This window comes from Pan troglodytes, chromosome 1 (genome assembly GCF_028858775.2).
Source record: "Pan troglodytes isolate AG18354 chromosome 1, NHGRI_mPanTro3-v2.0_pri, whole genome shotgun sequence".
Lineage (NCBI taxonomy): Eukaryota > Metazoa > Chordata > Mammalia > Primates > Hominidae > Pan > Pan troglodytes.
In genome coordinates this window covers 207,610,274-207,636,665 of record NC_072398.2, presented here as the reverse complement: position 1 = coordinate 207,636,665, position 26,392 = coordinate 207,610,274, and the positions used below count along the sequence as shown (strand labels likewise).

The following is a 26,392-nucleotide window of genomic DNA, read 5'->3' as shown; positions in this document are numbered from 1 at the left end:
GAATTGGAATCTGCATTTCAGCACAATGCCCAGTGAATTCTCACCTGTATTAAAGTTTAAGAAACATCTGGGTTTCTAAGCAACATCCCCCTGCATGTCTGTGGATAATGTTGGTCCCTCAGATGTATGTGGCATTTATCGCATCCCGTCTGGTGTGGAAATCTGTGCCTATGGTTTCTTTCCCTGCCAGGCTGTGACTTCCTGGAAGGTAAGGGCTGAGCGCTGTGTATAGCTCTGGATCTCTTATAGCACAATGACAGGAAGCAGAAGACCTGGGTTTCTGTCCTGGCTCTGCCATTTATGAGCTCTTTGTGTTGTATCATCTGTGAGAGGATTTTCGATCTTTCCAAGAAAGGGATTCACCCCAAATCTAACTATTTAAAAGTCAGAGACAGGCCAGGCGCGGTGGCTCACGCCTGTAATCCCAGCACTTTGGGATGCCAAGGTGGGTGGATCACCTGAGATCAGGAGTTCGAGACCAGCCTGGCCAACATGGTGAAACCCCGTTTCTACTAAAAATACAAAAAAAATTAGCCGGGTGTGGTCGTGGGCACCTGTAATCCCAGCTACTCAGGAGGCTGAGGCAGGAGAATCTCTTGAACTCAGGAGGTGGAGGTTGCAGTGAGCCAAAATCGTGCCATTTCACTCCAGCCTGGGCAACAAGAGTGAAACTCTGTCTCAGAAAAAAAAAAAAAAAAGTCAAAGATGGGGCCGGGCACAGTGGCTTATGCTTGTAACCCCAGCACTTTGGGAGGCCAAAGTGGGCGGATCATTTGAGGTCAGGAATTCAAGACTAGCCTGGCCAACATGGTGAAACCCTGTCTCTAATAAAAATACAAAAACTAGCCAGGTGGTAGTTGTGCGTGCCTGTAATCCCAGCTACTCAAGAGGCTGAGGCAGGAGAATCACTTGAGCCTGGGAGGCAGAGGTTACGGTAAGCCAAGATTGCACCACTGCACTCCAGTCTGGGTGACAGAGAGAGACCCTGTCTCAAAAATAAATAAATAAATAAAAATAAATAAAAGTCAAAGACGGTGGAAGACTCCTGTACCTAGTTTATTTCCGGGCTTCATCTACAGGAGAAGGCACTTATGGATGGAAGGAAGAAGACAGTAACCAATTCTAGAGTAAATGATATCCAAGGTATATGAGGAACTTGGGTTATAGTTGCCCCAACAGCTTCCCCAAGGCTTTTCTAGAAGTTTCCAGCTTTGCTGAAAGTTTCTGTCAGCATCAAAAGCAAGCCGAGGCCAGGTGCGGTGGCTCACACCTATAATCCCAGCACTTTGGGAGGCCGAGGAGGGTGGATCACTTGAGCCCAGGAATTCGAGACTAGCCTGGCCAACAGGGCGAAAACCCGTCTCTACTAAAAATACAAAAAATTAGCCGGGTTTGGTGGCTTATGCCTGTAGTCCCAGCTACTCAGGAGGCTGAGGCAGGAGAATTGCTTGAACCTGGGAGGTGGAAATTGCAGTGAGCCAAGATCACACCACTGCATTCCAGCCTCTAAAAAACAAAACAAAACAAAACAAAACAAAACAAACAAACAAAAAAAGCAAGCCAATAATTATCATGGGAGAAGTACGGCAAGGTCTCTGTGCTCTGCAGATGTGTTCTGAAGCTCAGGTCACAGATGGAGCTGTGAGGGACACATTGCTAGGGCCTGGGCAGGTTCTGAGGCTCAGGACTTTCAAGGGGCCATGGAAGTCAGAGTGCTGCTGTAATCTTCAGAAAGCCCACTCAAGAAAGCCCACTCAGAAAGCCCAGCTCAAGAGGATCTGTTCCCTGCCTAGAGGGATATGATCTGGAGTCCTCAAAGGCCCCCACAGCCAGGTGTGAACAGGGAATAGCAGAGAGTTTGGGAAGAGATGAGGAAAGAGTAGGGAAGAAATATTTCTATTAGGCCACTGCAAAAGTAACTGCAAAAACCACAATTACTTTTGCAGCAACCTAATACGTAGTATGGAAGTAATATCTGCTGAAGCCAAATGGTGTGTCAACTGTTCTGCACGTGTGACTCTGAGGTGGGGGTGGGGTAAGGTTTGTGTTGATCTGGCATTTTTCAATTTGGAAAAGCCTGGGAGATCCAGATGGGAGAGAAGGAACTCAAAGCAAAGGTCTGCCAGCCCACTGTCAAAGATATGACACCTCAGGTCTAAGGCGCTGCAGTTTCTTTATTTTTTCTTTTTATAGAGATGGGGTCTTGCTGTGTTGCCTGGGCTGGACTCAAACTTCTGGGGTCAAGCGATTCTCCCACCTCAGCCTCCCAGAGTTTGCAGATTACAGCCATAAGCCACCGTGCCTAGCCCTCTGCAGTTTCTAAAAGAGGTTCATCAATACAGATTCTCAGCATCATTCTCCAATTAGGCTCCCCCATTAACCAATTGTTTCTAATGACCGATTATTAATTTGCAAGATAATTCTTCCTCTAACTCATACCATCCCACTCAGAGTTCAGTATTTTCCTTCACTTTAATTTTTATTGCTTCTCCAGTTCAGACAATTCAGCGCTTCCTCTTTCTTCTTCCTCACCTTGTTCATGGCTGGCTGTTCCATCAGCAGAACTACAAAACCAGAAAGGCAACAAAATTTGAAAGGTTTCTCGGCATCCTCCAAGGAGGCTGTGGGGGAATATGAAAAAGAAGGTGGTGTCTGGAGCCACACAGACCAGAGTCCAAAGCCCAGCTCTGCCATTATTAGCTGTGTGATCTTGAACAAATCACTCACCTATAAAATCAGCTCATAATGCTTGTGAATGTGAGAATGATATCAGGTAATAAATGAATGGCAATTCGGTGCCAGGAATGTGCTGAGCTCTCAATTTATGGTCAATAACATCACTGGGATGGCTACTAATCACTTGGTTAGACTTTCGGTCTCCCACATGGCAACGGAGACCAACTGAAAATGTGTTCAGAAGTCTGTAGTTGTTACCTCTAGTGGATCCTGTCCCTCCAACTAGTAAGAGTCAAGGAGGAGGAGCTGGATTTAAAGCATTCAGAATGTCCTTTCTCTAACAGTAACAAAATCACAAGCGCTACATTTATTGAGCATTTATTCTGTGCTAGGCAGTATTAACATGTATTAACTCATTTCACCCTTACAATCACTCTGAGATAGGCACTAATATCACTCCCAATTCTTTTTTTTTTTTTTTGAAATGGAGTTTCACTTGTCACCCAGGCTGGAGTGCAATGGCATGATCTTGGCTCACCGCAATCTCTGCCTCCTGAGTTCAAGCGATTCTCCTGCCTCAGCCTCCCGAGTAGCTGGGATTACAGGCATGTGTCACCACGCCTGGCTAATTTTGTATTTTTAGTAGAGACGGGGTTTCTCCATGTTGGTCAGGCTGGTCTCAAACTCCCGACCTCAGGTGATCCACCGGCCTCCCAAAGTGCTGGAATTACAGGCACGAGCCACTGCGCCTGGCCTATCACTCCTATTTTTACAGGTAAGGAAGCAGATCAGAGAGGTTAAGTGACTTGCCCAAACTCCCGTAATACTAGTAGATGACATACCCAAAACAGTAAGAATAGTGGTTTTATGTACCAGGCATGTCTGTGCTCAGGGCTTTTTTTGTATGGTTGTATAATTTGTTGACTGCACAAAAGAGCCTGGCCAAAGGGGCAAGCTGAGGCTGAAACATAGCCCCTGCTCTGTTTGCTCCGTACCCTGGCATGAGGCTGTGCCGCCTGGAGGAAGGGACACGTTTTCCTAATTTGACAAAGATGCCATATGAGCTCTCAGAGGCTCTGTTAATGCTTTATGTGTGTTACCTTCTCTACTCCTCAAAACAGCTCTGTGGGCTAGATATGAATACCCTCATTTTATAGATGAGGAAATCCAGGCTTAGTGAGTTCAGGTCACTGAGTTAAGTCACTTGGTAAGGGATAAAGCTAGGATTTGAGCCTGATGCCGAAGCCCATGCTCTAAACCAGTAGGCCACTATTACTGGCCCCATCCCTAAGTGCTCAATAAGTGAAAAAAGGAAAAAATACATAATCATCTGGTTTTTACCTTAAAAAATATGGCAGTTCTAATGAGGCCCCAGTAAGGGCTACTGAGGTCCTTAGTAAGAAAAATAATTAGAGGCTGGGCGCAGTGGCTCATGCCTGTAATCCCAGCACTTTGGGAGGCTGAGGCGGGCGGATCACGAGGTCAGGAGATCAAGACCATCCTGGCTAACATGGTGAAACCCCGTCTCTACTAAAAATACAAAAAAATTAGCCGGGCGTGGTGGCCGGCGCCTTTAGTCCCAGCTACTCAGGAGGCTGAGGCAGGAGAATGGTGTGAACCTGGGGGGTGGAGCTTGCAGTGAGCAGAGATCACACCATTGCACTCCAGCCTGGGCAACAGAGCGAGACTCCATCTCAAAAAAAAAAAAAAAAAAAAAAAAAAAGTAAAAGAATTGATCAGGAAGTCGGAGCATCGGCTTTCAGTGCTCCAAACTGTGGCTTTATGCTTATTAACTATTTCCATATTTCAATTTCCTTGTCTGAAAGTAAGAATAACATTATAAAGGAAGAATTCTTGTAGTTGTTTGCAAAGTGTTTATGCATACATGATAACCCTCATATCAAAATGATCCTCACATCATCAAACCTTGGAGAAAGGCATTATTATTACTTTTGCTCAATGAGGTGAGTAACATGCTCAGGATGAGTAGGGCAGAATGGGACCTGAAACCAGGGATCCTGACTTGTCTTGTACTTCTTGCTAAGTACCTTAGAACTTTTGGAGCACCTGCAGCCTGCCTGGTGGCCCAGACATCACATGGTGCACGTGCAAGTCAGATAGCAGTTGGAAACTGACAATAGTCACGTGACCACACTCTGTTCCTTCAGGAGACTTGGCAGGAAGGAGCACTCTGGGAGGAGTCTTTGCTTGGCTCCCATGCGTGAAAACAAAACTTCTGCCTTTGCAGGAGCTGGGGCAGTCTGAGTTACAGACTTGGGTAAGACTTTCAGAGTTTCCTTAGGAGGGAAGGATGACCTGGTGGCATTTAGGTTCAACTCCTTTCTGACAGGGCTCAGCCTTCCTGTTTCCCATCCCTGGCTGTGGCCAGGTTCAAGGAAATACCATCTGTGGAAGCACTTTCCAAAGAGGCGTGGTCCAAGTGCAGAATGTTTTTCCTCTCCTCTGTGGATCTCAGGAAGCCGATTCCATCTGTGCTCAAATGACAGACTTGCTCATCCTGTGATAAAATGTGGGCTGCTGCCCCCACCCCAGCTTGGTGCCCTTCTAAAATGAAAACATGCATGTGTGTTCTCTCCCCACCTCCCCAACGGCAATCCGCCACTATCTCTGGCTCTGCAGACCTACTCTGTGCAGGCTGGCAAGTGCTGCCATGCACAAGGCCCCTTCTGGGTTGTGGGTATACTACGCCTTATGCAGGCGAGGTATGTGGATGACAGGGAAGGGGGAAATACATAAACATACAGACCTTCCAGCGATTGCCACATTCATTGCATAAGACAAAGGTAGTCATGGGCTCATCAGCACTGCGTGTCTGCACCTAAGAGAGAGAAGAACCACTCATGAAGTCACTCCCCTGTTCTAGGACCTGCCATGGCTCCCACTGTCTTTAGGAGTAGGTCCAAATCCCAGAGGTTGGCACTGAGATTCCCACCCCCCGCTGGCAATTTCCTTATCACTGACAACTCCATAATATTAGTATTATGCTTTCCTCTCCTCTGGCAGGCAGTCCATCAGCTCACTCCCAGTATCTTACTGGCTTAACCTGGCCTTTTGCTCTTCCGCTTTTTTTTTTTTTGACAGTGGAGTCTCGCTCTGTTGCCCAGACTGGAGTGCAGTGGTGCCATCTCGGCTCACTGCAACCTCCACCTCCTGGGTTCAAGCAATTCTCCTGCCTCAGCCTCCTGAATAGCTGGGATTACAGGCGCCCGCCACCATGCCCGGCTAATTTGGACTTTCACTCTTGTTGGTCACTCTTGTTGATCTTTTGTAACAGATCTCTCTTCTCTTGCCTCAAGACTTATCTCCTACAGGAAGTATTCCCTGACTCACCCCTGAACACACCCTACTGGACAAGTTCACAGGAGTGAGCTGCAAGCAGGCTTAGTGGTCTAGTTCATCTTCCTTATTTTACTGGTGGAAGACCTGAGGCCCAGAGAGGGAAAGTCCTAAATATCAAGCAATCTGCCTGCCTCGGCCTCCCAAAGTGCTGGCATTACAGGCGTGAGCCACTGAGCTGGCCCAGCCTAGAGAGGTTTTCTTTTTGTTTGTTTGTTTGGTTTGAGACAGAGTCTCCCTCTGTCGCCCAGGCTGGAGTACAGTGGTGCAATCTCGGCTCACTGCAGCCTCCACCTCCCAGGTTCCAGTGATTCTCCTGCCTCAGCCTCCAGGGTAGCTGGGATTACAGGCACATGCCACCATGCCTGGCTAATTTTTTTTTTCTTTCAGATGGAGTCTCACTTTGTCGCCCAAGCTGGAGTGCAGTGGCGCGATCTCGGTTCACTGCAAGCTCCACCTCCCGGGTTCACGCCATTCTCCTGCCTCAGCCTCCTGAGTAGCTGGGACTACAGGTGCCCGCCACCACACCCTGCTAATTTTTTGAATTTTTAGCACAGACGGGGTTTCACCGTGTTTGCCAGGATGGTCTCAATCTCCTGACCTCGTGATCCGCCCGTCTTGGCCTCCCAAAGTGCTGGGATTATAGGCGCGAGCCACCGCGCCCGGCATTTTTGTATTTTTAGTAGAGATGGGGTTTCACCGTGTTGGCCAGGCTGGTCTCAAACTCCTGGCCTCAGGTGATCCACTCGCCTTGGCCTCCCAAAGTGCTGGGATTACAGACGTGAGCCACCGCACCCGGCAAAGCCTAGAGAGTTTTAACCCTTTCTCCCCTCTGGCTCTTCCCTAAGCTTCTCTCTGATTTTCCACCTCTATGCCCCTGCGGCCTCCTGCACCTCCGGCCCGTCCCCTCACTGTCCATACCTGGTTATAGGTGCAGTTCTTCTTCTTGCATTTGCTGCACTGGAAGAGGTCAGTGGTGGTGCCGCCAGTCTTGGCCATCTGGTGCTCACGGATGGCCTCCTGGGTCATGGCATTCCTCAACTCCCTCAGTTCATCACTGGCCATTTCCTGGAGAAAAAAGAGTCTGCCCTTCAGGGCTGAGGAGTTGCAGGGGCCCTGCCCTACACCCGGTTTCTAGAAAGCCTGAACAGAAAAGGAGGTAACATGCTTTATTGACTGCAAGGAGCTGGAGGGAGGCCTGGATTCCGGGTCCTGCCCCAGCTGGGAGAAAGCTGTCCCCGCAGAGTCCTCCTGCCGCCCACGGCTGCAAGGTCATAAGGCACATTCAGGTGAGCAGCAGGCAAACAGCCTCTGCCCGAGGACGAGCACTCCTGTGTACATTTCTTCAGATCTGGGGCTCATCCTGCCTGCCAGGACCTTGGCCTTGGCCTGAACCTTCCTGCTTGAGCTGACTTGATCACTGCCACCTGGTCTATGATGTTCCCCTTAGCCTTCCTCTCTAGACTTGACCCAGTGCTCTTTTACGCTGTGATCACTGCCCTGCTATTCTGCTTAGTGGGAACCTTGGCGCAACTACCCATGACTTGCTGCTGCTACCCCCATCCTGAAGCTCCTGGGCTCACACAACTAACTGTTCATCTGATGAGCATGCACCCAAGATCATCTTTTTCTGAGAGTTTCTACAGAAGAGTCTCCAGTCTCCCACCAGCTCACAGTAGACACTCCGGGTCTGCATCACCCACACCTTTGCTTTCTCTGTCCATCTCCCTGGCCACTTGTCTCCCCTTAAGCCTCTGCCAGAGGACAGCAGAGAGGGAGCTCCAGTTAAGGGTTGGTGGAAGGGGAAGGAGGGTGGCTGACGCGAATGTCAAAATGAGGATTTTAAACTTTTTTTTTTTTTTTTTTGAGATGGAGTCTCGCTCTGTCACCAGGCTGAAGTGCAGTGGTGCGATCTCGGCTCACTGCAACCTCCACCTCCCGGGTTCAAGCGATTCTCCTGCCTCAGCCTCCCGAGTAGCTGGGACTACAGGCTCATGCCACCAAGCCCAGCTAATTTTTGTATTTTTAGTAGAGATGGGGTTTCACCATGTTGGCCAGGATGGTCTCGATCTCCTGACCTTGTGATCCGCCCACCTCATCCTTCCAAAGTGCTGGGATTACAGGTATGAACCACTACACCTGGCTTAAACATTTTAATTGTTGCTGTCTGTCCTGAGTCCTTAAACCATGGAGAAGAAAGCTGGCATAAAGGTCAAAGCATTTTAGTGTGCTCACCTTTCATTATAACCACTTAGGCTTCTTGATAAAATGCAGATTCCTATGAATCTGAATTGCTAAGGGCAGGCCCAGGAATATGCATTTTTTAAAGTTATTTATTTATTTGTTTATTTTTGGGACAGGATCTTGCTGTCACCTAGGCTGGAGTGCAGTGGTGCGATCGTGACTCATGGCAGCCTCAACCTCCCCAGGCTCAAACGATTCTCCCACCTCAGCCTCCCAAGTAGCTGGGACTACACCCAGCATGCACCACCAAACCTGGTTAATTATTTTTTGTATATTTTTGTAGAGATGGGGTTTTCCCATGTTGCCTAGGCTGGTCTCCTGAGCTCAAGTGATCTGCCTACTTTGGACTCCCGAAGTGCCGGGATTACAGGCATGAGCCACTGCACATGGCCAGAATATGCATTTTCACTAGTGTCCTCAAGTTATTCTGGTACGTATTAATGTTTAAGTCCTAGTGTGTTAAATTCAAAGGCTAGGCCCTAATCAATGACAGGAGAATATAGAAAAACAAGTCAATGAAAGCCATTTACCCATATGAGTAAAAAGTAGCTGACTTTAATTTGAGGGGATTTTCCAGAGCATAAAGCATTTGCCCATTCAAAATTTATTGGATGTGGCCAGGTGCAGTGGCTTACACCTGTAATCTCAGCACTTTGGGAGGCTGTGGATCACCTGAGGTCAGGAGTTCGAGACCAGCCAGGCCAACATGGTGAAACCCCATCTGTACTAAAAATACAAAAAATTAGCTGGGCGTGGTGGCGGGCACCTATAATCCCAGCTACTTGGAAGGCTGAAGCAGGACAATTGCTTGAACCTGGGAGGTTTAAGTTGCAGTGAGCTGAGACTGCACCATTGCACTCCCACCTGGGCAACAACAGCGAGACTCTGTCAAAGAAAAAAAGCCAGGCATGGTGGTGCATGCCTGTAATCTCAGCTATTTAGGAGGCTGAGGCAGGAGAATCGCTTGAACCTGGGAGGTGGAGGGTGCAGTGAGCCGAGATCACGTCACTGAGCTCCAGCCTGGGCGACTGAGTGAGACTCCGTCTCAAAAAAACAAAAACAAAATCTATTGGATGCCAATTTACTGAATGCCTTTAACTGTATCAGTTTGCAGGTAAACCAGCTTTGGTTGTGGGGATGCCTTGATTTGTAGCGTTTGTCAGCTTCCCTGGGACAAAATGCTATGGTCAATGGGACAAAATTCCATGGCCAATTTCAAGCTGCTAATGTGATATAACTGAACGCAGAGTTGGGAAGAGCTACACATCACCAGCTCCCTTGAGCTGGTAGGAGCTAGCTCAAGCATGCTACTGCCTCTGAGTCCAACGGATTCAGAAAAGAAGATCTGGTTCCTCCTCCCAAGTAGTGCTAATCTGATAGGGTAGCCAAGCATTTACACGAGATTGCAAGAGAGGGAAGGAAGTACTAAAGTGAAGGCATATAAGGTGCAGGGGAAAGCAACAGGGTATGGTGGTTAACTGTTTGGGGTCTGGTGGGTCATGAAGAAGCTAGTACTTTAACCAGTCTTGAAAGATGGGAGTTCCTGGGGTGGGTGGTGGCACATTCCAGACAAATAAAACAGCAGGGCCGGGCGCAGTGGCTCACACATGTAATCCCAGCACTTCAGGAAGCCGAGGCGGGCGGATCACCTGAGGTCAGGAGTTTGAGACCAACCTGGCCAACATGGCGAAACTTCGTCTCTACTAAAAATAGAAAAATTAGCCAGGCATGGTTACATGGTTACAGGTGCATGCCTGCAGTCCTAACTACTTGGGAGGCTGAGGCAGGAGAATCTCTTGAACCTGGGAGGTGGAGGTTGCAGTGAGCTGAGATTATGCCATTGCACTCCAGCCTAGGTGACAGCCAGACTCCATCTCAAAAGAAAAAACAAAAAACAAAAAACAGCAGGCACAAAAGATCAGAGGACAAGAATAGCATGTTTGGGGAAAAGTATTTGGGGTAGGTTTAAGTCAAGCGTGGGAGATGTGGCTGGAGGTCAGATTGTGGAAGGAAGGTCTTGTGTGCCAGCTAAGAAATAGAGAACAGAAAAATCTATCCAGCCACATGCCAATTCATTGACTTCTCTGCCCTGCCTCATTAGAATGAGGCAGCATCAGAGACACGGAGAATAAGCACAACACTGTAGAAAATAAGGTGGAAAATGAAGGAAATGAGAGTCAGAGACCACAATTCTATCCCTATTTGTTGAGCCCTGTGATGTACCAGACACTGTTGTCAGTGCTGGGTGGACTGTGAATGCCGGTTCTCAGGGGACTGACAGGATGCTATGTCCACTCAGCAGCGCTCATGGGTATCTCAGAGCCTACTCCATTCTTTGCTATGTCTGAGTAGGGAAGAAAAGAGAAGAAGAAAGAATGAGGGAGTCAGGTAAACAAGGAAAGAGGCATAAAAAGGGAGTCAGGGAAGGGAGTCCTGAGAGAGACACCGTCCACATGGGTTCCTGATGGGCGCTTCCCCTCACAGCAGGCAGCCCAAGCCCAAGCTAAGATTTTTCTTTTTTTTTTCTTTTTTTCTTTCTTTCTTTTTTTTTTTTTTTTTTTTTGAGATGGAGGATCTCAGCTCACTGCAGCCTCTGCCTCCTGGGTTCAAGCGATTCTCCTGCCTCAGCCTCCCGAGTAGCTGGGACTACAGGTGTATGCCACCACGCCCGGCTAATTTTTGTATTTTTAGTAGAGACAGGGTTTTGCCATCTTGAACTCCTGAGCTCAGGAGTTCTGCCCACCTCGGCCTCCCAAAGTGCTGGGATTACAGGCATGAGCCACCTCATGCTGCCTGTTGAAATCCTAACCCCAAGGCAATGGTTATTAGGGGGTCTTTGGGAGGTGATTAGCTCTCAAGGGCAGAGCTCTGGTGCAGGGGATTAGTGCCCCTCTAATAGGGGCCTGAGAAAGACCCCTCCACCATGTGAGGTTACAGTGAGAAGATGGCTGTCTATGAGGAAGCAGGCCCTCACTAGACACTGAATCTGCTGCTGCCCTGATGTTGGACTGTCCAATCTCTAGAAATGTGAGAACTAGGCCAGGTGTCATGGTTCACGCCTGTAATCCCAGCACTTTGGGAGGCTGAGGCGGGTGGATTATCTGAGGTCAGGAGTTTGAGACCGGCCCGGCCAACATGGTGAAATCCCATCTCTACTAAAAATACAAAAATTAGCCAGGCATGGTGGCACACCCCTGTAATCCCAGCTACTCGGGAGGCTGAGGCAGGAGAATCGCTTGAACCTGGGAGGTGGAGGCTGCAGTGAGCCCAGATTGTGCCACTACACTCCAGCCTGGGCAAAAGAGTGGACTCCACCTCAAAAAAACAAGCAAACAAAAAAAAGAAATGTGAGGAATAAATGCCTGTTGTTTATAAACCACCCAGGCGATGTTCGTTATAGCAGTCTGAACTGACGAAAGACACACTGTAAAGCCAAGTTGCAATTTATAACTCCAGGCATATGTTGCTATTTACCCCAAAAGATCAGATATTTTAAATTAGGCAGAAAGATAACCCTGGTCTACCTGTGCCAAGTTCCCCATTTCATCCTAAAGCCAAGGCTCTTTGCTGTTTGTTTTGGGTGTTTGAGGAAAGCAGTGAACCCTCTCCTCAGAAGAATGTACATACACACACTACATAACACAGACACACACTTCCACATGCCACACATACACAAACCACACATGCCACACATATGCTAATCACACACCACACACATACTTCACATGACATCATACACACACACTCCACACATCATACACACACACTCCACACATCATACACACACACTCCACACATCATACACAAAACACACTCCACACATCATACACACACACTCCACACATCATACACACCACACACACTCCACACATCGTACACAAAACACACTCCACACATCGTACACAAAACACACTCCACACATCATACACAAAACACACTCCACACATCATACACACCACACACTCCACACATCATACACACACACTCCACACATACACACACACACTCCACACGTCATACACACACACACTCCACACATCATACACAATACACACTCCACACATCATACACAATACACACTCCACACATCATACACACACACTCCACACATCATGCACAATACACACACACTCCACACATCATACATACCCACTCCACACATCATACACACCACACACACTCCACACGTCATACACACATACACACACTCCACACATCATACACACACACACTCCACACATCATACACACCACACACACTCCACACATCATACACAAAACACACTCCACACATCATACACACCACACACACTCCACACATCATACACACACACTCCACACACACACACACTCCACACATCATACACAGTACACACTCCACACATCATACACACCACACACACTCCACACATCATACACACACTCCACACGTCATGCACAATGCACACACACTCCACACATCATACACACACACTCCACACATCATACACACCACACAGACTCCACACATCATACACACACACACACTCCACACATCATACACACACACACTCCACACATCATACACAGTACACACTCCACACATCATACACAAAACACACTCCACACATCATACACACACTCCACACGTCATGCACAATGCACACACACTCCACACATCATACACACACACACTCCACACATCATACACAGTACACACTCCACACATCATACACAAAACACACTCCACACATCATACACACACTCCACACGTCATGCACAATGCACACACACTCCACACATCATACACACACACTCCACACATCATACACACCACACAGACTCCACACATCATACACACACACACACTCCACACATCATACACACACACACTCCACACATCATACACACACTCCACACATTATACACACCATACACACATTCCGTACATCATACGCACCACACACACTCCACACATCATACACACACACTCCACACATCATACACACACACTCCACACATCATACACAATACACACATACTCCACACATCATACACACACACTCCACACATCATACACAATACACACATACTCCACACATCATACACACTGCACACACACTCCACACATCATACACACCACACACACTCCACACATCATACACACCATACACACTCCACACATCATACACACCACACACACTCCACACATCATATACACACACACACACTCCACACATCATACACACCACACACACTCCACACATCATACACACCACACACACTCCACACATCATACACACCACACACACTCCATACATCATACACACATACACACACTCCACACATCATACACACCACAAACACTCCACACATCAGACAACACACTCCACACATCATACACAGTGCACACACAGTCCACACCTCATACACACACACTCCACACATCATACACACACACACACTCCACACATCATACATATACACACTCCACACGTCATACACACACACACTCCACACATCATACACACATACACACACTCCACACATCATACACACACTCCATACATTATACACACCACACATACTCCACACATCATACATACACACACACACTCCACACATCATACACACACACACACTCCACACATCATACACACATACACACACTCCACACATCATACACACACTCCATACATTATACACACCACACCTACTCCACACATCATACACACACACTCCACACATCATACACAATACACACATACTCCACACATCATACACACTGCACACACTCCACACATCATGCACACACCACTCCACACATCATACACACACGCACACTCCACACATCATACACACACACGCACTCCACACATCATACACACATACACACACTCCACACATCATACACATACTCCATACATCATACACACACACTCCACACATCATACACACACACTCCACACATCATACACAATACACACACACTCCACACATCATACACACACTCCACACATCATACACATCACACATACTCCACACATCACACACTCACACTCCATACATCACACACACACTTTCCACACATCATACACGCCACACACACTCCACACATCAGACACACACACTCCACACATCATACACACACACTCCACACATCATACACACCACACACACTCCGCACATCACACACACACACTCCACACATCATACACACACACTCCACACATCATACATGCCACACACATATACTATACACCAAACACACCTCATGCATCATACACACCACACGCACACCCACTCCACACATACACAGCCCCCACACTCCACACATCATATATATCAGTGGTTCCCCAACATTTTTGGCACCAGGGACTGGTTTCCTGGAAGACAGTTTTTCCACGGACAGGGTGGGAGATGGTTTCAGGATGATTCAAGTACGTTACATTTATTGTGCACTTTATTTGTATTATTATTACACTGTGATATATATAATGAAATAATTATCCAACTCACCATAATGTAGAATTAGTGGGAGCCCTGAGATCCCTTGTTTTCCTGCAACTAGATGGTTCCCACTTGGGGTGCTGGGAGACAGTGACAGATCATCAGGCATTAGATTCTCATGAGAAGCGTGCAACTTGGATTCCTCGCATGCACAGTTCACAATAGGGTTCGTGCTCCTATGAGAATCTAATGCCGTCACTGATCTGACAGGAGGCGGAGCTCAGGCAGTAATGTGAGTGATGGGGATAGGCTGTAAATACAGATGAAGCTTCGCTCAGTCGCCCACTGCTCACCTCCTGTTGTGTGTCCTGGTTCCCAACAGGTACCAGCTGGTGGCCTGAGGGTTAGGGATCCCTAATATGTACCATACGCACATGCTCCATACATACACGCACATACATACCACAGACACACTCCACATATACACACCACACACACACCCCACATATACCCTCTACACACCTCACACATCACATGTACCACATAGACACGCACTCCACACGTACAGCCCCCACACATGCCACACAACCTAGCTCTGGGGCCAGACACCTTGCCTCGTGGCTTCAACTCTTTCTAGCTGTGTGCATGGGCAAATTCGTTTACTCCTCTGAGCCTCAGGATCCTCATCTGTAGAATGGGGATAATACACCTTTCTATCTCAGTTGGTGTGAACATAAACTTGGCCAATTCGCTGAACACACTTAGCACAGCACTTAGAACCTATTAGCTGTGTTCAGTATCCTGCTAGTCCAGAGCCAGGTGGGGAGGCTGAGATGAGGCTGGTTGGAAAAGCTCCCTGGCTCATTGCTGATGAGTCACGAGCCACTGACCCTCTGCACTAGGCAGGGCTAGGGGGACCTGGCTTCCTGCCTCACCATGCAGATGCCCTGCTCTCACCTCTGCCGTCATCTTGGCTATAAGCCCTGCGGAGATGGCCCCACTGAGCACGTTCCGCCGCAGGCCGGGATTCCTGGGGTCCTTGAGGTTGCTTATGCGGCTGCGCACGCGGTTCCGGTACTTCATGTCCGTGCTCTTGAGCTCTTGGTAGATATGTGACACAGTCAAGGGCCGGCCAGCCATTCATGGAGGGGCACAGAAGGGTGCAGGCCTGGCCCTGATGCCTGAGAGCTCCAGAACCCTTTCTTCCTCTCCTTGGACTTCTACAGGAGTTGGGCCCCTCTTTTGTGACCTCTGACTCTCCAAGTGGGGATGTCTCTTGGGCATTTGCGGTCAGCCAAGTAGCAGAGAAAGAAAATAGCTTCTGGGGTAAGATCAGATCATAGCAAGCACTATAGTGTCAGGGACACCAGGACCCTGGGTTTGTCTGAGCCTCTTGTGTGACCTCAGGTGAGTCACACAACCTCTACACGCCTGAGTTTCCTTATTTATAAAATACAAGGATTCTGTGAGCTAAGCCACGTGATGCACTAGTGTGGTGTCTGGGATATATCAAATGCTCAACATGTATGGGCTGCTAAGATGATGACAAGGATGCGGATAACTTCTAGTTTGGAAGGGCCCCTGGAGGTTGTGAGTCCAGCTGTCAGAGGAAAAGATTAAGAGCCACATGTTTAAGGCTCTACGAAGTATTGCAAAAAAGAAACCACTGAGCTTTGTTTAATCTGGTGTTCCCAGTGAATTTGATTATAGAGTCCCCTTCCCCTCTGTCCTTTCCCCTACAAGACCTGTTACCATCCCATGGAACCCACGCTGGGAATTGCTGGTCAGAGTTACTTCTCCCATTAACAGATGAGGCAGCTGGGGCTTAGAAAGGGTGTAGGACCTTGCTCAAGGCCACCGGGCAAATTCCCGGCAGAGACAGGGCTGGAAGCCAGACCCCTCCTGACGGTAACTCTCTCCACTCACCCGGCAGGAAGTCATCCCTGGCCACCAACCACAGAGTTTCTGTCCAAACACTGCATCCTAGGCAGGCTTCCGAGCCTCCCACTCCCTCCACCCTCTGGAGGAGCTTGGGGAACACAGCCTCATTTTCTTGGTCTCCTGAGCCAAAGAAGATCAGGAAGACAAAGCTGTTGCTGGGAAAAGCCATATACAATAAAGAGACTGCGGAGAATGTGGAAAAATGAAAACAGATGACTTGCTAGAAGTGGTGGGAGGGGAGGTGGTATTCTTTCTTTTTTCTGTTATTGTTTTAATGTTGTTTGTACAATAAAAGTGTGAAAAGCAAAGAATATGCCACAATGCATGTGAAAGCCAAAAAATGTGTTTTAAAATGTACCACTTGGGATTCCTGGGGTGTATTGATATGTGGAGCCAGCAGGGCTGGCGATACTTTCACCAGCCTCTTTCTGACTCCGTCTCCATGTCCCAAGGCCACAGAGGGGATGAGGCGGAGAGCAGACTGGGGGCACCGGCCCCTCAGAGAAACTTTTGGCTGCATTGTTAGCACAGGGCCACTCCAAAGAGGACAGATTTATTTTAGGACATAGAGCAGTCAAGCCCCCAAATGTACCCTCCCCCTGACCTCCAGCTGGCTAAGAACAAAGAGCTAAAGTGTTTGATGCAGCTTTGATTTCCTCTCCTTTAGAAGAGGGACATTCAGGCTGGGGGTGGTGGCTCACGCCTGTAATCCCAGCATTTTACGAGGCTGAGGAGGGAGGATCACCTGAGGTCAGGAGTTCAAGACCAGCCTGGCCAACATGGTGAAACCCCATGTCTACAAAAAATACAACAAAATTAGCCAGGTGTGGTGGCGGGCACCTGTAATCCCAGCTACTTGGGAGGCTGAGGCAGCAGAATCACTTGAACCCAGAAGGCAGAGGTTGCAGTGAGCTGAGATCATGCCACTGCACTCCAGCCTGGGCAACAGAGCAAGATTCCATCTCAAAAAAAAAAAAAAAAAGGAACTTTCAGTGGATGGAGGAAAGGCTGGGAGTGGAACTTTGTACTGGACCATCTGCTGTTGTTTCAAACTGGACTTAAAGGTGGAAAGGACCTGCTTGGAGGGATGACTGTTCAGGAGAAAATGAAGATGAAACTCATGATAGTTCTGATACCTTGTGTTCTGCCTTCCAGAATTAACAGGAAATGATGAAAATGTACTTTTTGAGGTGTTGAATGGCTCCAGACTTGTTGAGGTATTGCTGATTAATCATTAAATGAGAGTAGAGAGAAACCACCAGAAAATAAGTTGGAGGGAATTAGGGTAGGCCACAGGAAGGAGATGGAAACGCAAATTTGTCGTCTGCAGATTGGCCCCTGGCTCTCCTCAACAGACCCTGCTGAACTCCACAGGTAGAACCCAGGAGCCCTCAAAAGGGTCGCTCACACCTCGGTGTGACACTTAGACTTCCTGTCCCCTGACTGTCTCCCCGCTCCAATACCATGCAAACCTTTGTCTCTAGTAAAAGAAGCTCCATGTTTTCATTCAGTGGGGGCCAAGTGGGGTGGGATTTTTTTTCTCCCAAGCCAAACACCTTTTGGTGCAACAGATCTATGAATACATCCCAGTGGTGGTCACCTCTCCTGTCTACACAAGGCCCCTTTCAGGTGAGAAGTTGGGGAGCAGGGGGCACATGGAAAGGATTCAATACATGGAATCCAAAGACAAAGTCTCCAGTCCCGCTTTAACAGTTCTGAGCCTCAGACTCCTCATCTGTAAAATGGAAAAAGTCCCTGCCTCACAGAGAATGCTGTGAGAGCTAACAGAGGTAGGAAGTGTCAATTGGCCATTGCAGTGCTTGATATATATTTGGGAGTAAAAAAACGGAGGGCAGGGCACTGGGTGTGATGGCTCACACCTGTAATCCCAGCACTTTGGGATGCAAAGGTGGGTGGTGCATCACCTGAGGTCAGGAGTTCAAGACCAGCCTGACCAACATCGTGAAACCCCTTCCCTACTAAAAGTACAAAATTAACCAGGTGTGATGGTGCATGCCTGTAATTCCAGCTACTTGAGAGGCTGAGGCAGGAGAATCGCTTGAACCCAGAAGTTGTAGGTTGCAGTGAGGCGAGATTGCGCCATTGCACTCCAGCCTGGGCAACAGGAGTGAAACTCCGTCTCAAAAAAAAAAAAAAGGGAGCTGTTAACATCAGAGGATGGGAGAAGGGAAAAGGCTGAGCATGGGAAATGCTGACCTCTCAATCTAGTCTGTTCCTGGAAGTAACGACTTGGCCAACTGAGGCACGCTATTACACAGCCTAGCTGGCACAGCCGCTGAGCCTCCAGGTTCCAGGGTCACACTTTCTGGGTTCAGATCCCATCTCTGCTACTACTGTTAGCTGTATGGGCTTTGGGAAATGATTTGACCTCTCTGAGTCTCAGTGACTTCACCCATGAAACTGGATAAATCAGGGAACTTACTGTGGGGTTGTTATCAACACTGAATGAGGTACTGCTCATTTTCAAGTTTTGCTGGCAGGTGTAAAATAATAATGAATGTTAGATAGAATTAAGAACTCTGGTTCAGGGGCAGAGCAGGGGCTGTTCCCGGAGCCCTTCCTCTCCTTCCTCACTCTCCTAGCTCGCTTGCACCTTGGATGGGTGCTGCTAGACGGTGCAGACACCCACAGCCCCGGCACAGTTCAAGGATATGATCTTCGATTTCTGATGCCATCTTGTCACAGTTGACTCCATAGTCCTTGTAATCATCTAAAAGAGATTCGAGAAATACAGGTATCAGCCAGACACAACGTAGGCAGTGAAGCCTGCTTGTACCTGGGACTAGAGTGTTCCTGTACCATCCCTTGGGGTGCTGAGAAAGACTGAATTTCATCTGCCCTCAGTGAGATTGGGAAAAGGGACTCCTTCCCTCCCTCATCCCTAGCCCAGGCTCTCTCACCGTCCGCCTTCAGGGCTGCTGACAGCATCTCCACACACTTGTCCCGGACAGAGTCCCCTGTGAGATAGCAGGGGGCCAGGAGACACATGGAAGAGGCAAACGTGGGGGTCAAGGGGCTGCTAGGTGTTTTGGGGCTCTCCGCTTTTGATTTGCTGCTGTTTGATCTGAGGATGACAATCAGTAACAGACATTTGACATTAAGAGAGTAAAGCATTTATTGAGCAGCATTCTAGATGTCTTGATGGATGATCTCCTATAATCCTCATAACAACCTCATGAGGTAGGTACTATTTTAGGCACTTGACATGGATCATCTCATTTAATCCTCGTGACAACCCCATGAGGTTGATACTATTCTCATCCCCATTCGAGAGATGCATTTTAAAGTGCACGGTAGAGAAAGATGTATCTAAAGGTGCACTTGTCTCAGATAACACATCGACGAACCAGTAGAAACAGAATTCAAACCCAGGCAGTCGGCTCTTAACCAGCCACTGTGCGTTACTCATTATAGAACAGTGTAACACCACCAATAATTATATGCAATTGATTAGGCACTGTGCTAGCTGCTCTCTATCTATGCTCTCCTAAATGTATGAACTGTTTATTCACTCATTCACTAAATATTTATTACAAACGTATTCTCCAGGCGCTTGCCAAGAACAAAGGATAATGCAGATAAGTCAGCAAAGCTCCTTCCCTTAAGGGGCTTACAGTCTAGTGAATAGTGACTATCTACCACCATTTAAAAGGGCTGGCTTTGCTAGATGCCAGAACTGTGCCAGGCACTTTAAAAGAATTTTCCAATTTAATCTTCATAGCAGTCCCAGGAGGTATACTCTCATCATCTCTATTTTAAGACGAGGAAATAAACCCAGAGAGGTACACCACTGAGATTTGCCTAAGGCTATATACCACCAGGATTTGAATCCACATCTGTCTAATTCCAACATCTATGCTCTTTTTATTAATTTATTTTATTTTTTGAGACAGGGTCTCTCTCTCTCTCTGTCACCCAGGCTGGAGTGCAGTGGTGCAGTCATGGCTCACTACAGCCTTGACCTCCTGGGCTCAGGCAATCCTCCCACCTTAGCCTCCAAGGAGCTGGGACCACAGGAGCACGCCATCATGCCTGGCTAATTTTTACCTTTTTTTGCAGAGATGGGATCTCACCATGTTTCCCAGGCTGATCTAAAACTCCTGGACTCAAGCAATCCATCTGCCTTGGCCTCCCAAAGTGCTGGGATTACAGGTGTGAGCCACCACACCCAGCCAACACCTATGCTATAATCTGTGATGTACTATCTAAGAATTATCTCATTCAGGTTTTGTGTATATATATATATATATATATATATATATATATATATATATATATAAACACACAGACATTTAGAAGGCTAACTATGTGGCTCAAGCTGTCATAACAAAATATCAGACTGGGAGGCTTCACTAGCAGAAATTTATTTCTCATGGTTCTGGAGGCTGGGAAGCCCAAGATCAAGTTGCTGGCCAATTTGCTTTCTCATGAGGGCTCTCTCTTTGCTTGTGAATGGCAGTGTTCTCATTGTATTCACATGGTGTCTCTTCTCGTAGGGACACTAATCCTATTGGATCAGGGCTCCACCCTTATGACCTCATTTAACCTTAATGAAGGCCCTATCCCCAAATACAGTCACAATGGGGTTTGGGATTTCAACATATGAATTTTAGGGGGTCACAAACATTCAGCCCATAATACCATGTTAATAGCAATTATCTCTCTGAGGTGGAATGATAGGAGATTTTCATTTTCTTCGTTTGCTTATGCCTATTTGCTAAATCTTCTATACAGAATATATCTACTTTTGCGATGTGAGAAACCTTTTTTTTTTTTTTTGAGAGGGTGTCTCACTCTGTCATCCAGGCTGCCAGGCTGGAGTGCAGTGGCACAATCTTGGCTCACTGTAACCTCCACCTCCCGGATTCAAGTGATTCTCCTGCCTCAGCCTCCCTAGTAGCTGGGATTACAGGCATGCACCACCACGCCCAGCTAATTTTTGTATTTTTAGTAGAGATGGGGTTTTGCCATGTTGGCCAGGCTGGTCTTGAACCCCTGACTTCAGGTGATCCACCTGCCTTGGCCTCCCAAAGTGTTGGGATTACAGGCATGAGCTACTGTGCCCGGCCAAAAAATGCATTCTTGGCAGAAATGCATGGAAGTGTAGAAGGCCAAGGTTTGCATGGGCAATGTCAAAGGGCTCAATGTAGCTGGAGCGTGAGGGTGAGGGAGCTTGTAAGAAGGAGAGAGAGTTGGAGAGAAAGGATCTAACCAGACTCTGGGGTTTGTTAAGGATGGTAAAACAAAAGCCACCATTTACCACTGGTCTGCTGTTTATTCTTTTTGGTAACCCTAAAAGTCACAAATTACTGGGCCCATTTTACAGATGATGGAATGGAGCCTTGAAGAAGTGAAGTGTGTCAATCATAGCTCACTGCAATCTCGAACTCCTGGGCTCAAACAATCCTCCTGCCTCAGCCTCCCAAGTAGCTAGGACTGACTACAGGCAGATGCCGCCACACCAGGCTTTTTTTTTTTTTTTTTTTTTTTTTGTAGAAATGGGGGTCTCAATATGTTGCTCAGGCTGGACTCAAACTCCTGGCCTCAAGTGATCCATTCGCCTTGGCCTCCCAGTGTGCTGGGATTACAGGCATGAGCCACTGTGCCTGGCATGACTTTGTGATAGTTGCACAACTCCCTCCCTCCCAAGATGTTTTTGCACTATTCTTTAGGGTAGGAGCCAGGAAGTCAGGAAGTCTCTGTCTTCATTCCTCTGCTCTTCTCACCTCCTTTTTCAATAACCCATCAGAATCTGCCAGCCAGCCCCTATATCTCTGCTGAGAAAAAAGTGGACTCATCAGAGTTGAAAAAATTAAGGTCCCCTCCTGGAGTGAAATTAAGACCCACTCGAGGGTCTTACCAAACTGAGCCCTTGTGGAAGCGCCCAGAGAGCTGCTGCATTTCCTCACTCCAGGAGGCACCATTTACATTAGTAGCTTGGTACCTCCTGTAATTATACAGTGCACAGCCTGGGCAGCTGCGCCAGGCAGCCTTGGGGCCTGGATCCACAGCTGCTTCTCATGTTCACTTTCAGGCTGTGGACATGCTACTTCCTTTCAGGAAGAAGAGGATTCTGGACTTCTGACAAAGTCTCTCAGGCCCAGGGAGTTGTGTCTGAGAGTGAGGCTGACTGAGTAGCCCAGGCTTCTCAGGATCAACAACCTGGAGTTACCAGAGAATACCATCCAACATCCTGCTGGGCACAGCTCAGTGTGGACTCTGCTGGTGACCTCCCTGTCCCCCACCTCTTGCTGTTTGGCCTGACCTTGGATCTCCTCTTTCACCCCAGACCCCTGGACCTTTGGGATTTTTGCATTCTCTAGAGACTTGAGGTTCCTCAAAAGTGCCTCCGTGCATACTGGTGAGGTGGGCCGGGGATGGTAAACTCTGTTCTTGTAAGGTTTACATTTTGAATTTCTAAAAATTTTGTCCAAAGGGATTCATTTCCTAGTTTTTATTTATTTTTAATGCAGTTTGAAACTTACTGTCCTAGATTAATCTAGCCTTAATTCTACCCGACCCTGCCTGACAACTGGGTTGCCTGGCAGCATGGTGGAGGGACAGGGAAGCTGAGATCCAAGCAGATTTCTCCTGGAGTCAGATTGCAGCAGGAGGTTTGGGTGAGGAAAGGCTGGACAGGGCGTGAACTCGCGGGGCTGTTGGCATCCAAAACGGATGTTCCTGCCCCCAAGCCTGATCCTGGTCACAGGGTTCCCACCTGAACAGTCACAATAGCCCCAAAACTGGTTTCCCTGTGTCCTCTTCCCCCACTATAATCCATTTGCCAAAGAGCCGCCAGAGGGACTTTTCAAAAATTCACAGCGGATCAAGTCACTCCCCTGCTTCTAACCCTCCAACACAGGGGTTCCCACCCCCTGGGGCCACGGACTGGTACCAGTCTGTGGCCTGTTAGGAACCGGGCCACACATCAGGAAGTGGGCCCTGTTGTGAACTGCGCATGTGAGGGATCTAGGTTGCACGCTCCTTACAAGAATCTAATGCCTGATGATCAGAGGTGGAACAGTTTCGTCTTGAAACCATCCCCTACAAGCCCTGGTCCATGGAAAAACCGTCTTCTATGAAACCAGTCCCTGGTGCCAAAAAGGTTGGGGACTGGTGGTGTAACAGCTTCCAATTATTTTTAGCATAAAGTAAAACTCCTGGCCAGGTGCAGTGGCTCATGCCTAAAGTCCCAGCACTTTGGCAGATCGAGGTGGGAGGATCACTTTGGTCAGGAGTTCGAGACCAACCTGGCCAACATGGCGAAACACTGTCTGTACTAAACATATAAAAATTAGCTGGGTATGGTGGCGCACGCCTGTAATCCCAGCTACTCAAAAGGCTGAGGCACAAGAATCGCTTGAACCCGGGAGGTGGAGGCTGTAGTGAGCCGAGATCATGCCATTGCACATCAGCCTGAGCGACCGAGTGAGACTGTGTTTCCAAAAAAACAAACAAAAACAAAACCAAAAGCTCACCACAGCCTCCCAGCCCCTGCACGTCCTGCCCCTACCCACTTTCTGATGTAATCTCATGCCATGCTCTCCGCATGGTTTACGGAAGGCCTCCACAGCACTGCTTCTTTCTGTTCCTTAAACATACCCATCCCTCCCACTGCCGGGCCTTTGCACAGGCTGGTCTTCCTTCCCGGAATGCTCTTCCTCCTCCAGGTCTCAGCTCGCATGAGGGAGGCCTTCCCTCACCACCTCAGCTGAGGCTGATGGTCCCCGCCCTGTAATTCTCTAGCACATCACCTGATTTCTCGCTTTTACAGCACTTATCCAAGTGTATGATTAGCTTGTTTATGTGTTTATAAACATCGTCTGCCTCCATCTCCAGATTACAGGCTCCAGAGTATTGGGACCCTGTCACGGGTTCACCACTGCATTCCAGCTCCTGTAACAGTGCTCTAGGTGGACACTTGATACATCATTGCTAAATGGACGGATGAATGAATAAATGAATGAATACATGATGAATTGAGGAATTGACCACAGAAAGATGAAAGGCACACCCAGAGGGTCCCCCAGGGCTGAAATGTGGAAAGAGGAAGGTCCTCTTTGGAAGGACAGTGGCCCCACTCTCTGGGCCTAAGAGAGGGATCTCTCTCTCTGGGAGTACGAGAGGGATCTCTCTCAAAGCCAGCCTCTGTCAACTCCCAGGACCCAGGCAACGCCATCTCCTGCAGCTGGGATGGTGCCTCGCTGACCTGTGTGTGCCACTGCACATTCTCAACAGCTATGACTCACCACAGGAAAACTGTCACGGGAGCCTGCAGCATGCTGCTTTGAAGGAGCCCCAACGAATGACAGTAATAATGGTGGTCGTTTTTGAAACGACTGCACTGAGTTGGTTTACTTTTTAAGAACCTAGGCTCTGGAGCCAAACTCCCAGGTTCACAGCCTGATACCAACACTTTGTAGCTATGTGACCTTGGGTGAGTTCCTTAACCCCTAGGTGCCTCAGTTTTTTTCACACGTAAAATCGGAATAACAATAGTACCCATCTTATGGGGCAGATGAAAGCAACTAAGTGACAAAGTATTAGGCAGTTTACATAGATAACCAGGTTTCATATGAGTATTATTACAAAGTATTATGTACTTATTGAGCATTTACATGGTTTGGGAACAGTGCTGGGTATTTCATTACCTCATTTAATCCTCACAATGACCTTGAAAGGGGTTCATAATTGTCTCCATTTTACAGACCAGTAGACTGAAGCTCAGAGAGCTGAACTGAATTATCCATCCAAGTTACTGTCCCAAGTTATCCATCCAACTAGCAAAGGGTATAGTCAGACCACGAACCTGTCTGTCGCCCTTCCAAATTCTTTTCAACACATCAACTGTGTCTTTAAAAGAGAGGTTTCCAGAGTCCTCCTACCTGAGCAAGACTAGGCTGTTTGGAGCATTTCTTCCCACCTTCCTGGCAGGGCACACCCAGCCCTGGTCCCGCCTCCCCGGTTAGGAGCTGGCTGGCTGGCTGGAATTCGTGTCTGGGCAGCATTTCAGGCAGCCACACTCATTTTGCTTTCAATGCACACGCCTGGGAACTGAGCCAAACTGCAGAGAGGGCATCATCGGCCGGGGTGGGAGGTTGGATTTATCAACAGCTTCCTTCTGCTCCCCGGATGTGCCCGCACCGCACCAGTCCTTAGAAAATCCTCCTGCCCCAGGTCTGAGTAGAGGCATCTGGAGGCCGGGCCCGCTGCTTCTGTGCGCCACCTCGAGGGCATTTCAGTTACTGCATCAGCGAGCATGCTCTGCAAATGGCAAATCATTCTGATAGCCAGGTAAAAGGACAACTGAGAACAGTCAACTTTCTCCCCTGTCACCATGGTATCCTTCGTGGTCTGCTTCCTGGTACTCCAGCTACAGTTCCCAGAGCATCGTGCTCACTCCCACTTCCACACCTTTGCGTGTGCCATTTCTTTCTGCTTGAAATGACTCTCCTGAATCGCCTCCCAAACTCCTCCTATTAGACTTTCCATTCTCAGCTCAAATACTTTCTCTTCCACGAAGCCTCCTTTGACTTTTATAGTCATATTGAGACATGCTTCCTATGTTCCCACGGTGTTTTATACCTACCCCTTTCTAAAAACATGCATTTTGGTGTCTGCCTCTGCACTCATGGTTAGCCCTAAGAAGGGAGAGGTGATGAGTTTCAACCTTTGCCTGGCATTACAGGTCAAAAATGGGTGAGCTACAAATATGTTTTGTCTCC

The 26,392-nt window shown here is 48.0% G+C and overlaps 1 protein-coding gene across 3 annotated transcripts in view; it reads right to left on the bottom strand.

Annotated features, from left to right (window-relative positions):
* Positions 1-1,037: 1,037 nt before the first annotated feature.
* TCEA3 (transcription elongation factor A3) overlaps positions 1,038-26,392 on the bottom strand; it is a 45,502-nt gene continuing 20,147 nt past the window's right edge. For 2 of the 3 annotated variants that reach the window (XM_063804368.1, XM_063804378.1), the window contains exons 6-11: positions 19,568-19,731; positions 19,322-19,377; positions 15,663-15,818; positions 6,955-7,101; positions 5,444-5,515; positions 1,038-2,621 (exon numbers count right to left, since the gene is read on the bottom strand). In XM_063804368.1, coding sequence (XP_063660438.1) covers positions 2,565-2,621; positions 5,444-5,515; positions 6,955-7,101; positions 15,663-15,818; positions 19,322-19,377; positions 19,568-19,731 — 652 coding nt within the window. In that variant the 3' untranslated portion in view covers positions 1,038-2,564. The remainder of the gene's footprint in view (positions 2,622-5,443; positions 5,516-6,954; positions 7,102-15,662; positions 15,819-19,321; positions 19,378-19,567; positions 19,732-26,392) is intronic. The other variant, XM_063804376.1, reaches the window with a different exon arrangement.